Below are 16,497 nucleotides of genomic sequence, written 5' to 3'. Positions count from 1 at the left end.
GATCCTGACGATGAGCCGCTTGTGTTTCGCAAATTCGGGGTACTTGCAGCGCGCAACATATTGTCGCTGCAATGTCAGATGGTGACACTCGAAGATGAGATCGAAGGTCTAGAATCTGAGATCAGGCAGTCAGCCGATCTGGACACCCGCCGGTCGCTTCAGCGGTGGGAAGTTTTGTGCGAAAGGGCGATACCCGGTTCCAACAGCCTCGCATTGCAGCTTCAATTAAAGCTCAAAGAATTGCAGGTGTTATTGAAAGAATACTGTTGGTCGCTTCGTGACATCTTAGGCTTCATGCTGATTCATTGGCCAGACGAAGCGCTGACCTTGCGCGCTCAAGTCGCCCAACTCGGTAAACCCAGTCAACGAATCTTGACCACCTATACGGACTATCTTAACGGAACTGCGATTCGAAACATGCCGGTGTCCTCGAAGAAGCTGATATTTGGTCGCGCGAGCAAGTTTTTGGAAGATACACAAGACCTGGTGGCTCTCCAGAAGCCCTCCAACCAAGATTACCTGTCTCGTTCGCTGAGGAACCACTGGCTCTTCACCAAACATTCACCACGCGAGGAACTCGACAGATCAATCAGATATAATGACACACTCGTCGCACAGGTTGTGGCTGCGATAAGCATGGTGCTCGCTGCAGTTTTGCTAGTCGGCGCGATTGTTAGTCTCTACTTTCTTAGCAACCCAAACGCAAAGCTGGGGCTCATAGCCGTATACACATTGCTATTTGCACTGAGTGTGAGGCTTTGCACGAACGCAGGACGAGCAGAAGTTTTCGCTGCCACTGCTGCGTATGCTGCTGTATTAGTAGGTTCGTTTCGCCCTCTACGAGATCTTGTGGCCTCTGCTAAATTTGCGCAAAGTGTTTGTGAGCGGTGATTTCGGTGGCAGCAATAGTGAATGTTTCATACAGCTCGAAGGAGGACTCTGGAAGACTGTGAGCTGTCCCTAGGAGGTGAAGCCGGCTATAGGGAGCGAGCTGAACACCACTTAGCCTATATGCTCTATTGAAATGCGAGCTGTGTGCTTTGACGTGTTCAGCGTCCAGTAAGACCCTGGATTTCAAATTGAAATCTGACAGGCGTGCACGTGCCAAGACGCAAAAATTGTGCCACCAACATACCCAGACGTGCCAGATAAGAAGCGCGTTCGCACATTTCGCCATCTAACGCCTTCATGACGATTGTTTCGGCAGCGCATAAAGTCGCGTCAAGAAGAGCGAGTGACGCGTACTTGAATACTTAGAAGAACATGATTACTGATCCCGAGGCTGTCCAAACACCATATAACAGCAGCCTGGTTATGCACGCACGACGTGTACAGCTACCCGGTCCAAGATCTTTTCACATTCACGTTGCACATATCTATCCTCGAGAAAAATTATCCAAGGTAGTGAACAATGGGGCATGAGTTCATTAATATCGAGATGCTTTCTAAAGCCGGAGAAGAATCCGTGAGAAGAAGACGATCGTCGGGTGTGGCATCTCGAATTCGTACAGAACCATCAATGCTTTGATGATCCGGTTGATGCAGCTCTAGTAAGTATACCTGAAGCCCTTCTGGTCGCCATCCTGTGCGTACGTTAATATGTTGCCACTTGAGTACAAGGTTGAGAAGACATACATCATTGTACTCCAGTTCGAGCTCACCACGATCCGCACGCTTGTTCAAGCTCCAGGATCTCAGTGTTATGAGGATGACAATGACGATTGTGAGCAGGCAGCACGCAATGCAGGCGTACAGTCCTGGCTCGTATCCGGGCTTGTCTTGTTCCCTACTCGGCATTAGAATGGCACGGTCGATGGAATGCAGTTTGCAGATACATACCTGAAAACGAGACCTCCAGCGATACCACCAACACCACCCATGCCGACCAAGATGGCAGAACAGAACGCGCGCTTCCACTGGCCTCTGATGTTGTTCGCCTGGTATGACATCGTCGCGGGGATGTTGCTATTTGCGCCAGCGGTGGTCAAGAAGACGCCGAAGTACCTGACGTTCGGATTGGAATGGAAACCCATGATGGGCAGACCGACAAGGCAGAGAACCATATTGAACAGAATGATGGGTCCGCGAAGGTGGTATTTGTCTCCAAGCCAGCCGGTGGTGTACATGACGATGGCAGCAAAAGCGTAAGGAGGAGCAACGAGGCACTGGGCAGCGCCGGTGCTGAAACCCATGTTCAATGTTAGGATGATGGGCAGGAAGTATGCCAGTGCGTATGTGACTGTGGTGGTGTTGAAGAATATCTATACCCGTCAGCGAATGGGGGATCATTGGAAATCTTGGGGCGTACCAGAGCGAAACCCCAGATTTTGATGTCAGCACCACCCTTGAAGAACTTGGCCATGGACCATGGCTCTGGCCTAGCATCACCACGATCCCTGTTGACGCGGTCGATGATGAACATGGCTTCACGCTCAGTCAGGAAGTTCCACGACTTATGCGCCTTGTCCGGGAAATCAACCAGAGCCCAGTAACCGACGATACCAAGGAAGCATGTGAGCGCGCCTTCGATGATGAAGATCCCTAATTGGAAGATGCAACGTCAGCAGAGTCGCATCAAGGCGTAACCGGGCGATGACTTACAGCGCCAACCGTTCAGGCCCTGCTGTCCCTTCAGTTGCATCAAGCCGTAAGCGAGGATACCGGCGCAGGCAGATGCCAAACTTCCAAGGATGTAGAAGCATGAGTATCGCTTTCCAATATCAAATCGGGTATCTGAGAGGGGTCTTAGCAAATTGCGGCGATCCAAGGATCGGCATGCGCTTACACCAGGTGGACAGCAAGTAGACACAGCTCGGGAAAAAGCCAGCTTCTAGGACTCCCAGGATGACTCGTAGCGCGGACATGGTACCGTAAGTATCGGCAAAGCCCATGCCAATCATGACACCGCCCCACAGCACAACGATAGCCGATAGGAAATTGCGAGGTCCGAGATAACGACAGATGACGGTTGCCGGGGGTTGGAAGACGATGTAGGACGCGAAGAATACGATGGTGACGATGGAGTAGCGTGAAATTGAGCCCTCTAGGAGACCGAGTTTGAGGTCAACGGTCATGCTACTTGCCGTTAGTCTTGAGGACGCGCGAATTCACGTGTCGTTCACGAACCCAGCTATGGCAGCGGCACTAAGGTTGGTACGGTCCATCAGACTGATGCAGTAGAGCACTCCCACGGTTACGACGAGGCGTCGGTCGATGCGATGAATGATTTTCTTCTGCTCGCGGTCGCTGAACTCGCACTCGTAGCCGGAGCCGTCCTGGGAGCCGTCGACATTCTCCCTAAGAGAGACGGGCCTCTTCTCGAACGCGTCGTCGTCACGCATAACAGCCACTTGGTTGGCCATTGTTGGGGCGCGTAGTGTAGGTGTTGACCTCTAGGGCAGTAGGTGGTGAAGGTGGGTTGTCCGGGTAGGAGCACGGAAGTCGCACACGATAGACGCGTTATATGTCAAAAAGCACCTGCCGTTTGCCTCCCCGCCTGGACGCTGCCAAGTGAAGTGGGCGTGTTGGGAAGGCATCCCGCAGGCAAAGTACCGAGGCTCGGGGATTCACCACTCATTCATCCAGCGTGTGGATACTCATCGAGGACGATACGACGCCATCAGCAGCAAAGCAGTCCACCCGCGGGAAGGAGCGAAAACGCGAAGGCGATGAAAGCTGGGGAGAGGCTTGGCGTGTGGAGACCCCGCATGCTAGCGAAAACCGCCGTGGCTTCCGGATCCACTGACACGCCAGATGACCTGCGAGCGAAGCCTTCCCACCAGCCGGCCGCCCGTTCTTATCGTCCGCCATGGCAAAGCTACTTCTAGGGACGAGAGCTGAAGATTCGGCATGGCCCGACTGGCGTGCTTTTCTTTGTTCGACCTCACGTTGTGCGACCCAGCTACCAAGCGATCAGCGTCACCACGTTTCAACGACACGCGCGGGGTAAGCGGGCACGTTCCTGATGCTAGAGGAACTCCACATGAACACATTCCACCTTTCAGACTTGCCCCAGGTGGGAGACTGCTCCGAACTGCTTTGCGGCGTGTGTGGTTCGAGCCGCATTGAAGCTTGGGGCATTGGCACTGATATCCCGTTCCAAGCCTCCGGCGCCTTGGCAGGCTGTTGTCGGCGTCATTCTGATCATTCTCGCGATGCTTGACGCTGAGGAAGATTTCCTTTGCAGACGCTTGCGGCACGCCTACCTCCGCGGAAGACCCGGTAGCCAGCGGCTTGGACTGCGGCGCGAATCCAGAGTCTCACATTGTATCAGCTCAGCAGAACTGCTCCAGCTTTTGCAGGGACATCAAATCCGGTACTGTATTACAAAGCCGTGAATGTGTGGGGCTTTGGCGAGGAAACGACGCCGCATGTAATGCTCTACAACCGAAAGCGAAACCTTCAACACATCGACTCGCTAATTGACAGTGCCTCTAGTCTAGACCAATAGGCTCCACCAATCTTGTCCCGAACCTGCCATCATCACAAGCGCTCGCTTGTGACTCCTTCAGTATCCGTCGCTAGGCCCGACAGCAAGGGATGCTGTGCATGTGTCTACGGGTGCACAGCATCACAGACGTGGCATGATTACACCACTCGGTATCTACGCTCTGCACCAGTTCGTTTCACCTTCGTGTCTATGATTAAAGTAAGGGATGTTCTTGTTAATTGTTCGACCTGGATGCTTATTGAAGGTATAAACCCCAATCATGGTTGTAGATTGAGAGGATATGCTACGCACCTAGAAATTCTAGTTTTCCTGTATCTACGACACGCGTTTCTTCCTTTCCATACCGGTTCATCATTCATTGGGAACCAGATCTCATGCACCCATAACCAGGAGTTCGGAACACGGCGATCGTTGCATAGTAACCCGGTGCTTGGGAGCCTAATCGGTAACCTTCCCAAGACTCTGGCTTCCCAGTAAACTCTCCAATCAGCGTTGAGTTCCTACTCAAATGACCGAGGCAATCATGGATTCGACTTTCTAAGCCAACGACACTGAGATCTCAGCTTTGTAGATGCATCCATCAGGCGTGCCGCGACCACAATGTTGTGTGGCTCCTAAGTCCTCAACACCACCACACCTTGGTAACTCGTATGCTGTCTCCAATCGCGGCGCATGCATGAAAAGAACCGAGGCATTTACGATATCACCGCGTGGCATCTCAACACTTCCCGCGAGGCACCTGAACATGAACACAGTTTCAAGGACCGCATTTACACCATCGATATTGGAAGCGCGCGGTTCTACCAATGAGCTGGCTTGGAACCAAACAAGTTCCGAGGCAACGCGCCGTCAGATCCAACGGCCAAGGAACGCCATACACATCGACACAAGCCACAAAAGTTGCAGTAGGCAAATAGATAGGCTTGGACATTGGCAAGAAAAAGATTCGGCTTCGCTTCGCATGATGAAGGCGCAAGATCGCTGAAGCAAGCTTTCTTCAGTCTCTTATTACGCGTAACAGCTCTCGCATGTGACGACGTTTGAAGTAAGTAATGCTATGTGGCCATGGCCTCGCTGTTCCTACCATTCTCGACTCAATATGTACCGGTCCCGCAAATTTTGCAACTACGATGAATCAACAATCCCCCAGGCCTCTCGGTGGCTTTGGCATCCATTTCTCTCCGGCAACCGTTCACTCGAAATAGACCGCACAATTTCCTTTCTGATCCTGGTCTTCCAATTACAGGTCAAAACCTGATGAGACAAGTACGGTACACTTGATTTCGCCGTTATCTCGCCCTCTACAGCTGAAGGCATCGGGAGGCAATAACGACAGATGCTGCGCACTGCGAACTGGAGGTGAGGTGCTCGAAGTTACTACATGAAGTATGCGGCATGATGAGACCGTAGCTACCCCCGGAAGAGACGCTGCTCGCGATTGATACATTATAGGTCTGCTAATTCTGTTTTCGGTGGTCCTCGGGGCAACACAGTAGCGACGTCTAGTATGTGGTCACTCTCACTTTCCTGGATTCCGCACACTCCTCGCGGAAAATCCATCGCAACAATACCGGGCACATCGTCCACTCGAGGTATTCTATTGTCACATAAGCAGACAGTAAGAGAGGATATGTGTCTGCACAGCCTCTGTTACGGCATCAACAGTCTGTAACAACCTTGATTATCGATAAAGATAAATCGTAGAATCTTGGCAATTAGAAAGAATAAAGTCGTATGATCAACATTCAGTTGTCGCAGTATTAAGAGCAAATAATGCTGGCAAAATCGGATGAGAAAATCTACGGGCATCAACCATCGAATGCAATCCTGTGCAGCCTTTTGCAGACGGCACATCGCTAACCTGAGTATCTGAAAGGAAGTCAAGCGACACATAAGGCGATAGGTGATGCCTGAGCAAATTGGTGATGGCTGCCCATATCGCATGAGGGGATTGGGTCGGGCAAGGCAACTTTAGCCGAAGGCGAGCCGTCCCACTATGACAACATCGTGCCGAACTCCACCTCAGCATCCCAGCTTGCGCTGCCCTACATCCTGTTTACAGCATTCCACAGCATGTCTCCCACGCGCGTTGATCACGTCGCTCATGCGATACCCACTCTCATTAACCGTCTACCTACTTGAACAACACAATGTACGCACTGACGCTAGCCGGCATTCCCATCTCCATTGGCGCCAACGAAGCGGTACACCAACAGCGGCTGCTAGACGAAGAAGCAGAAAGCGATGAGCGCCAAGAAGAGTTCTACCTAGACGTATTCTGTGACGCGAAGAGTCGGAAGAGGGACGAGGTGGACGGCGCTCTCGTAGTACTGAAAGATGGCAAGGTATATGCGACGAATCTACTTGTTTCTTTGGACAGGCTGACCAGTGTGTAGATACGGCTTTGGCCCAAAGATCCGGAAACAGGACTACCAAAGCCCGGTCCGAACGATGAGCAACTACCACATCCATTTACCGGTTTCTATCTACCGTTCCCATCATCAGAACTACCGCATCGCCCAATGCCTGCAGCGCCAGTGCTAGGCCTCGTCAGTACTGTGCCACCTTCACCACCTCCATCGCCCGCTTCATCTGCACCATCCACGCCATCTCCCACGCCCTCCAACAAAGCGCCTTCGAAACCCACGAAGCCCAAACTCAATTGGCTTTATGCCAACAAGACGACGCGCGAATTACGCTATGGACCGCGTGTTGAAGCGAAGAAGCATACAGTCGGGCCTTGGGACTGGACAGAGGATGAGCAGGGGCTCACGTTGGATGGAGAGGAATGCCTTGTTGCCGTGGAAGAGGAGAAGGGGGGATATGGTTGGGCTGTGTACTGGGATCGGGAAGATGATTGTTTGAAGGAGCAAGGGATAGGCAAGGACAAGAGGGTGCTGAGATGTAGCTTGGAAAGGAGACTTGTGGAAGAACAGAGGGTTAAAGGTTTGGATGAGGACTGATGCTACCCAGGTGCTGGTCGGAAACAGGGCGAATAACATTGGTATTCCAATCGTCTACACCAGTATGCTTGATACCACTAGATGGCTGCACAAGTACTATTAACCACCGGTTTTAAGACGACGTTTCGCCGGTATGCAGACGATCTTGGCCACTGCCTTCACTGGAAGCATTGATTCTCATTGCATCGGAGCTGCAGCGTTTTCTTCTAGTACAAATCGGTAGGCGTATGATACAAAGAGCACTACTCACCGCCATATACCTTTATGACGAGACGTGTTGAAACACAAGCGTTGTGTCAGTGAACGCAAACCTCGCGCGCTCTGATTGGACGAGGGCGATCGACGGTGAGCGGGGAAACGCGTGCAGGGATGTGCACGTGTCGGGGCCTCGTTGCCGGGCAGACGCAGGGAAATCAACACAACATCAAATCCACGCCGTGCCTGCATTAGCCACACCGTCCCACGCACCCTCCTATCCCCGCGCACACCAGCACCAAAGAAGCCGAATTCACGCCAGCCTCTTGTCTCTTTCACACTACCGGACGGTCCCGGTGCTTTGCTAATCCCTCTGCGATCAGAACACCATTTGCCCCGCTGCGACTCGCGACTCCGTGGTAGATTTTGCAGACTTGCAACGCAACTACACCAAAAGTCTCGTCTTCAACTTCGATATAGACAAAATGAGCGGTGCAAACGCCAACATCGCAGCGCGGTTCGTCCCCCTTCATCCACGCACTCCATCATCTATGGACCTGCCACTAACACTCTCTCAGTCTGCAAAAGGAGCTTATGGACATCATGACCAAGCCCACCCCTGGCATCACCGCGTTCCCCGATGACGAGAACATGACTGTCTGGACTGCCACCATCGACGGCCCGGCCGACACCCCCTACGCCGACCTCGTCTTCAAGCTGTCCATGGACTTCTCCAACAACTACCCCTACATGCCGCCGACCGTCCTCTACAAGACCCCTATCTACCACCCCAATGTCGACTTCTCAGGCCGCATCTGTCTCGACATCCTCAAGGACAAGTGGAGCGCCATCTACAACATCACCACTGTCTTGCTGAGTCTGCAGAGCTTGTTGGGCGAGCCGAACAAGTGAGTCAAAGACTTGTCTTTGAACAAGCGTAAACAACGACGTACTGACATGGAATAGCTCAAGCCCTCTCAACGGCCAGGCCGCAGAGCTCTGGGACAAGGACCCCGCCGAGTACAAGCGCCTTGTCCTCGCCCGCCACAAGGCTCCCGAAGACCTGGACGCGTGAGCGCCTTCGCCTCATCTACTTGGATCTGACAGTGTCTCGCGGCTCGGTGCGTCTGACAATCGGCCCGGCATGCTGCTTGACGGCACAGTTTGTTGCGCATCTTCAGCGGGGCGTTAGGTCTTAGTCGATTTCTTGACATCACCTGGGATAACAAGCAGGATTGATATGCTGGGTTGACTTTTGGCTTCGGCATGGAGTTGCATTCGGCGCTTTATATTGGTTCGCATTGCGACGGCGTTGGATAGTGTCAAAGGATAGTCACAGTAACTCGACTTTGATGCCTTGTGGCGTTGCGATCTCAGGACTTACGAATACCTACGACAAATCTCTGTTTCACAACATGCCTTCTTGATGCCTTTGTTCTGTTGAGTGATGTTGCAGTGCCATGCCATCGGTGGCTGCTTATCCCACCAACACCAACTTACCCAGCCATCCCCTCAGTGTACGACAAAACGTACAAACCTCATTAGAGTAAAAGATGCATCACGAGAATAGGACAGACACAAACCATCATCTACTGCTCGTGTGCGCAAAAACATGGCGGTGTCGCCCAACACAGGTGGACTCAGCAGCGCGATCGCCTTGCCCCACGCCACTGCCGCTCAACGCGGGATCGAAGACCGGGGTCACGCCGCACCTTCGGAGTCTGCACTTGCGCCCACGCCCACGCGCCCAGCGCCGTCCCCCAGGGCCTGACCGACCTGCACATCAGTTGATCACCGCGCGCCTCGCCGATCAGGGCACGCAATCCACGATTTTGCTTCTTCCAAGTTTTCTAGACTTTCTAGACAACTGAAACTAGGCCGGCTGCGCAAGTCAGGTTAGTGACGACGTACATGGCGGACTGACAATGTACGAGTTGAGATTACAAAGCCATGCGACGCGTTATGAACTTCTAAATGGAGATTAGATGGGTTCTGGGTCATGGCGTTATGCATGACGGCGTTTCTGAGGTGGTGGTGTGCTGTGGCTGGGAGGCTGGGAAGCCCTTCGGATCGGGGATGCGCAATGGGAAGGTCTGAGTGCGACGCTACTATTTCCGCAGCGGCTGTTGAGGCAGACTTAATATTCTAGGTTTACCACAATCAATTACGGACATTGGATGCGTGGCCAGCCATGTGGGAGCCACTCTGTCCGGCGCCCAATCTCCCGAAGCCTCGTATTGCGTCGCGCGCGTAGCGAGGAAATGATGCGGACCTCTTGTGATGTGACAGGAGGGTCATCCGTAACGGTGCTGACGTAGTGTTCGTGAAGAATGTTTTTGCTCGGACTTGCTTTCCAATGTTAATGACATTTGCATAGTATAGGGGTAGTTCTAGATCAACGTTGTGTACTGATGTGCGGCTTTCAGTACCGCAGAATCGCGGAGAAAAGCAAAGTCTCCATGCAGAGTGGGTATCAGCCTCATTCGTCAAGGATAAAATCCGATCATGATGAACACGCCCGGTTTGATCGGGTAGCACGAATTAAGCGGGAGGCGAATACTCAATTACCCCAGTTGCCGGTGCAGTCATTGCAGACCCAGAAAGTTGCTGGACAAAGGCGAGGCAAGTTTAGGGCTGGATCGCGATATGCAGTCTCGATCTCAAGTTTGCAGCGTTGCTTTTCGACACAAACGTTGCACGAACGAGGGGCGAACCCATCGAAAAGTAATAGCACTGACATCGTTGTGCTCACTTTCCATGGAGATTTGATGATCTTGTGACGGCAGCTTGTGGTACCTCATCTACGTACCCCGCCATGGCCTTGCAATGCAATATCGCCAAAAGACGGGGTCAGGGGTGCAGATATTATACCTCGGATGCCTTCCAGAACACGGAAGGTCTCCAAATTGGAAGACGCTCTGCAGACCCGATGAGGTCGGGAGTGACGGCTGATCGATGTTGATCTTTGACATCAGCTGTTCGCATGGCTTGCTGGCAATGTTTGTTAGATACAGTGGATGGGCAACACTGGCGAGCGATACGGACTGTATATGCAGGTCAGCGTTGGTCTCGCTGCAGGTGCTCGGGATGGTCAGAAGCAACCACGAACACACGCTGCTCGTCTACCTGCAGCCGTCGTTACTCATGCACATGTTGAGTAACATGTTCGTTCACGCATTCGGTTATTGTTGCTGGCCGTCGAACCGGACGCGAAGTTCCGACGTGGATGGCTTCTAGTCTCTGATTTAGTCTCCACCATACCGCCTGACGCTGCAGCCGATGATATTCTACGAATCATAGAAGCAGCCCTGCTTGCCGACGTACGCCTGGTCAAATGGTTCGTCGTAGTCCATGAGTGTGGCTGACTGCTAGAGGTGGGGGGTTGGAGGAAGTGGCATGACTCGCATGAAAACTTTGAAGCGCAACGAAATCAGCGATGAATTATGTAGTCGCTTCGAGACACTGATGAAAGCTTGGAGAGCTGCTGGTATTTGCAGAGTTCCACCATAGCTCCCACAGGTGAGTCGTTCGAGGAAGCAAGCTCCCCACTCTCGGTGGAGGGTTCCGCAGGCACCAAAATAGGTCGGGCTTGGATGACCCTGTCATGGCGCCTCCCGATGAAGCTGATCTAACCAGCACCGAACCCGCCGCGCCGGATGACAGCGCGGGTGACGCGATGCCCCCAACCGAAAGCCTCAGACCGTGAGGAATCTTTCTGGTCAGGCGATGCGCCCTGGGGGATGGAGAAAGCCTCACTGACAATACTGGAGAGGTAACTGCAGGCCAACGTGAAGCATGGCCTTGCTGTGGTCTCAAACACGGACAGGGCAGCTTGGATTCGAAACAGGTACAGCACATACCCGACCCTGCCTGGCGCACCCGGCTCCCAAATTCCGCGCCCGTCGTTTTTAAACGCAGGCCATTTGCTGCCCGCAGTTCTGCCACGAGTGATGGTGGACCCGCCCAGGCTTGCCAGACTCAGCACACCGTGCAGCTCTGGTCAGCGTGTTGGAATATGGCGCAGCACTGGAGATCGAGTCCCGAGTCAAAAGCTGTCGCTCTACGCTTTTTGCATGCTGTGATGATGGCATCGTACCGTGACGAGCATGCTGTTTTAATAAAACGAAATGGGACCAGTGGGCGTGAATGGCAATGCCTTGCAGTGGCCACAGATTGAGGTAGCACGAGGTACCTTGCAAGCGGGCCGCCGCTGGATTTGGCACCCTGAAGCGTAATCGTGCTATGCCTCGACCGCCCTTGTCGGCACCACCGCCTTCTCAGGCATGTGTGCTGGCCCAACACCGCAACTCGCTCGGCCTCCGTCCAGCTCACTACCCTTCACTTTTGCGTGTGAATACACTGCATCGTTATAGCAACATTGTCTGGTTCTCCCAGCCGTTGATCCTGTGCGTGACAACCAATCGTTTCAGCATCGTACCTTGATATCCGTGCACGCTTGCTCGCTGGATTCCGGGCGCGCTATGACAGTGACAGTCTGACCTGTCTGACGGTCCTCCGAGCAGCGTCCTTTGTTCGTTCCTCCGTCCTCCTCGAGCCTACCAACGCCTCACCCAAACGCCAGAGACGTCTGTGACGGGTCTCTGCCTCGGACCCGACTGCACTGCTTGCTCTTCGCTCAGTGCCTGGGTGCTCTCTCCATGCATTGCCTCTCCTAGCAACATCCGGGTGCGAGCTTCACACCTCGTTCCGCCTCTTTGATTCCATAGACGCCAACAATACCAACATGGCGACCTCGCTGCTCCCCCCGGGCGGCATAGCCCTTGTCGGGGCTCCGGATAGCGACGCCGGACTTAAGGACGACAGACGACCGCCTGTGCAGGCCATGCAGGTGGACATTACCCAGGACATTGTCGACGAGCTCCTGGCCAGTGTCAGGAGCGGAAAATCACCGCAGATAATCTTCGGACGGACTCCAGTATGTGTGCACGCTTGGTGTTGTGTTGCTACCTAGGTGTTCCTGGGTGGTTCGACCCGGAATGGGGGCTGGCACGAGCTGGGCTAACCACAACAACAGCAACTCAAGTATGGCGACAAGACGCACATGCTGCAGAGCAGCAGCGAGCTCCACCGATACGAATTGTACAAGTCCAGCGGGACTGGCAGCCCGGACAGCCTCGAGTTCGCGGGCATGATCAACCACAGTCTGATGGTGCACAAGGCGGAGGACGTGACGGCAGGCGTAGACTCGGCGCTGGAGCAGCTACGGAGTAACATGGCTGCGATATCAGAGTTCAAGGAAGCCAACAAGTATGCCTCCCCGGTATCCCATGGCTGCCCACGATCTCTGGCATCAAGTCGAGAGACTCGAGCACCCCTGTCGCGGATGATTGCCATGATGAGACCCAGTTGTGTATACCAGGACTGACAAAGATTGCTGCAGGACCATTGTCGGCGATGCTGCTCCCGGGCGCACACCAGCCCATCGCCGCTTCCCGTCGACGGGCTTCAAGGCATCGCACCTCGCTCCTTCCATGCTAGGCTCGCCATCGCTCAGCGCGTCGTCGTCGCCCATGCACAAGCGGGCGCCTACCTCGCAGCCGAGCAACAGCCATGACGTGATCGTCAGCGCGCTCCGAGTGCCCATCATCCACCTCCTTGCACGGGAGCCCGCCACCGAGGCCTCTCTCGCCGCCACCTGCAGGACGTCGCTGGCCAACATACGAGATGTCCTGCCCAAGATAGCCAAGCGCTCCACTGCCGACGCCGACAAGTGGCAGCTGACGGACAAGTCGTTCCGTGAAGTGAATCCGTTCAAGTTTCCCTACCAGAGCGCTGAGGACCGGCAGCAAGCCATTGATGGCGCCATCAAGTCGTTCGACCGCCAGCGGCTGGCAAAGGACGACAAGCTCTGGCAGATCCTGCTGCCCCGTGACCAGAGAGGCCAAGGCATATGCTTGTCGCGTTCGACGGTGAAGGCGCCGGAAGCTAAGCCCAAAGCCAGCACCCCAATGCACAAGATATCTGATCTCACCAAGAAGAAGACGGTCACGAAGAAGGCTGCGGAGAAGCCTGCAGTTGAGAAGAAGCCCAAGGCCGCCAAGGAAGTAGAGATCAAGCCGAAGTCGTCCATGAAGGAGAAGTACTTGGCCCGTGAGAAGGCAGCTGCGGCCGCGAAAGAAGTGAGCGTGAAAGAGGTGAAGGAGGAGCAGCCCACAATAGCAACAGCCCCAGCCTCTTCGACGCCTTCAAGCTCAACTCCTCGCCCCGTCGCACCTTCCAAATCCAATACACCTGCCGCCGACGCCTCCAAGATACGCAACAAGAAAGCCCCCGCTTCAGAAGGCACCACCAACTCACGCGCAAAACCCAAGATGAGTGGCCGCGATTCCCAGCGAGACCGCCCCGCCAACCGGCCCTTCAAGCCCACTATGCCCATCAACACCAAGCCGAAGAATCCCTCGCCGCTGTCCGCCTCGCCGCCTGTCAATGCCAGCGACTTCGAGGACTCGCACCCAGTCCACAAGGCACTCGCGGCAGCTCCATCGCCCGCCAAGTCCGGTGGTAACTCTGACCGCTCGCTCAAGCGCAAGGCGAACGACATCGACAGCGACATTCACAACCACAACCTGGCTGTGAAGAAGCCCAGTGGCGACCGCGCAACCCCCACTCACACCCCCTCCCACACCAACGGCAAGGCCAACGGCTCTACGCCTTCCAGTACTAGCTCCTTGAAGCGCAAGTCGGACGACTCTTCCTCCTCCAACACTCCCACCACTGCGCCCAAGGTCCGCAAGGTCGCTAACATCGACACCGGCCTCGCCTCGCGCTACCACCACAACAACCCACGCGCATCCCCAGGCGCCTCCTCCACATCGACCACCTCACCCTCCATGCCCAACTTGAGCTTCCGACAGACAGTCGAACTCTCGCAGAGGTTCCAGAAGTACTATAAGAAGTACGAGGAGCTGTACTGGCAGCTGACGGAGGCGGAGAAGCCCCCGACTGAGGCGCAGAGGAACGACCTCCTGAAGATGCACAAGAAGCTCGAGGAAATGAAGAGAGAGATCAAGGCGGGTGCCGTGCACCGTTGAGCACCACACACTATCCGTCACTCACGACGCTGCGCTTAGTGCGCATACGACTTACTACATTACAACCTGCATATATACCCACGGCCTACCGATCTCATAAGGATGGCAGCGAATTGCATACCCACAAAAAGGTGTTTGGGATCTTTCCTACTGGCGGCGTTTGGATGGCAAGACCGGTCACGGATGCATTTGGGATACGGTGTTTTTGTATACTTTTTACTTTCCTTATTCATCAATACGTGTCGCCCACGATCGCTCTCTACATCCACGACTGCGATGATATCTTAATGCTGTCGGTTACAGAAAAGGATCATCTACGAACAATTGCATGGCGCAGTAGCTCTGTTTCAATCACTTCAAATCAATACCATCCCAGATGATGCAACCTTTCTCAACATGAATAAACCTCCGTGTGAACTCTGTCCAGACATGCCGATCACTTGGTGGTGCCTATACACTGCCTGAAGTCCGCTCACGCCACATGCTGGGTAAATCTATGGATGCCGCAGCCTGCATCAATACCACATCCAGCACGTCAAGACCCCGAAGACCAATATTAGGGACAATAGATCAAAAGCACTCATCTATAGCTGCGATGGCATCACAGTCTAGATCGTCGCGCCGATCGCCGCTCCTAGGCCCGCTCCCCGGCAAAGACGCCCAACGCCCAGATCCCAGCCGCGGCCCACGATGGTGCAACAGCCGATCGCGCAGCTCTCGAGATCTGCGGCAGCTACCCCCCTGCCAAACGTCATCCATTCAGCCCTACGCGCTAAACCTCCGCTCTAACGCTCTCTTGACGCCATCTTGAGCACACCACCACCCGTCAAGCCGTCAACCATTGTGTGCACGTTAATAACCGCGCGTGCTCCTGCCACTTAACCACTCATGCGCTTACTACGCAATCTCCTCTCCAACTTTACACGTTCAGCACGAACAGCTCCGAAACGCGAATACGCTCACGTTCACGACGTGCAGATTAAGTGGGAAAGAGCGCCAATTCAGAATCACGGGGAAAAGCAACGGGAAGAAGCTGGCACTATGTCTCTAAACGGTACGTAAGATCACATGGTTCAATGGATAAGAGGAGACAAGACATCGGGATCCCGCATTGGTCGTCTCAAGTCTCAACGTTCGGGATCCAGCCAAACGGTTACGCGACATCCCGATCCTGTGTTCATTTGCATGAAACAGTTTCGTCGCGGACTCGGGATCTTCAGGCACGCGTTTCGCAGTCTCAACGTCGTTCACGCACTGCGACGGGTGTTTGCGATTTGATAATGAGCAGGTGGCATGTCCATGCCAGACATATACAAGGACCCCCATCACCAACCCACCACGGCTAACACACCACAGTCTTCAAGCAACCCCTCGCGCTGCACTCGACACAGCCCCTAACCGGCTTCACGCGCTCAGGCTACTGCGAAGTGCCCGCCTCGGACGCCGGCAACCACGCCATCGCGGGTGTAGTATCGAAAGAGTTCCTCGACTTCTCTGCCGCGCGGGGCAACGACTTGCGCCAAGTGGGGCTGACGGATGGCTGCAAGTGGTGTCTTTGTGTGAGCAGGTGGAAGGAGGCGTTTGATGCGAGGACGGGCATGGATGATAAGAAGGTGCCGAAGGTTGTGCTCAAGGCGACGAACGAGAAGGCGTTGAAGGGTGTGGCGATGGATGATTTGAAGGCTTTTGCTGTGGATAAGGAGTAGAAGTATAAGGGTGGGGTAGATGGGGTGGTATTGCTATTGGTACTACTAAATGGTAGATATCGTACATGGATGGAGATACAGAGATCTCTTGGACCATGACACAGCGGATATACTTGTGCTGTCCCAATAGC

The 16,497-nt window shown here is 54.1% G+C and overlaps 5 protein-coding genes across 5 annotated transcripts; 4 read left to right on the top strand and 1 right to left on the bottom strand.

Moving 5' to 3' along the window:
* Window positions 1-1,547: 1,547 nt before the first annotated feature.
* On the bottom strand, window positions 1,548-3,362 carry J4E86_004900 (uncharacterized protein; the record flags this gene model as incomplete). Its single annotated transcript, XM_051445437.1, has 7 exons — window positions 1,548-1,583; window positions 1,636-1,786; window positions 1,840-2,261; window positions 2,309-2,541; window positions 2,602-2,733; window positions 2,786-3,075; window positions 3,127-3,362. 7 exons carry the CDS (start codon window positions 3,360-3,362, stop codon window positions 1,548-1,550), a joined length of 1,500 nt encoding a protein of 499 aa, XP_051303534.1.
* A 3,238-nt stretch (window positions 3,363-6,600) lies between these two features.
* J4E86_004899 (uncharacterized protein) lies at window positions 6,601-7,413 on the top strand (the record flags this gene model as incomplete). The annotated part of the gene is made up of 2 exons (XM_051445436.1): window positions 6,601-6,795; window positions 6,847-7,413. 2 exons carry the CDS (start codon window positions 6,601-6,603, stop codon window positions 7,411-7,413), a joined length of 762 nt encoding a protein of 253 aa, XP_051303533.1.
* A 680-nt stretch (window positions 7,414-8,093) lies between these two features.
* On the top strand, window positions 8,094-8,683 carry UBC11 (Ubiquitin-conjugating enzyme E2 11; the record flags this gene model as incomplete). The annotated part of the gene is made up of 3 exons (XM_051445435.1): window positions 8,094-8,125; window positions 8,187-8,516; window positions 8,575-8,683. The coding sequence occupies 3 exons, from the start codon at window positions 8,094-8,096 to the stop codon at window positions 8,681-8,683; spliced, it is 471 nt and encodes a 156-aa protein (XP_051303532.1).
* Window positions 8,684-12,352: 3,669 nt separating this feature from the next.
* Window positions 12,353-14,660, top strand: J4E86_004897 (uncharacterized protein; the record flags this gene model as incomplete). Its single annotated transcript, XM_051445434.1, has 3 exons — window positions 12,353-12,544; window positions 12,644-12,876; window positions 13,010-14,660. The coding sequence occupies 3 exons, from the start codon at window positions 12,353-12,355 to the stop codon at window positions 14,658-14,660; spliced, it is 2,076 nt and encodes a 691-aa protein (XP_051303531.1).
* An 888-nt stretch (window positions 14,661-15,548) lies between these two features.
* J4E86_004896 (uncharacterized protein) lies at window positions 15,549-16,366 on the top strand (the record flags this gene model as incomplete). The annotated part of the gene is made up of 2 exons (XM_051445433.1): window positions 15,549-15,714; window positions 16,017-16,366. 2 exons carry the CDS (start codon window positions 15,549-15,551, stop codon window positions 16,364-16,366), a joined length of 516 nt encoding a protein of 171 aa, XP_051303530.1.
* Between the last annotated feature and the right edge of the window lie 131 nt (window positions 16,367-16,497).

The sequence above is a fragment of the Alternaria arbusti genome (genome assembly GCF_024043155.1).
Source record: "Alternaria arbusti strain BMP 1465 chromosome Unknown scaffold_5, whole genome shotgun sequence".
Lineage (NCBI taxonomy): Eukaryota > Fungi > Ascomycota > Dothideomycetes > Pleosporales > Pleosporaceae > Alternaria > Alternaria arbusti.
The sequence above is the reverse complement of the archived record's forward strand: the minus strand, read 5'-3'. Positions and strand labels throughout refer to the sequence as shown.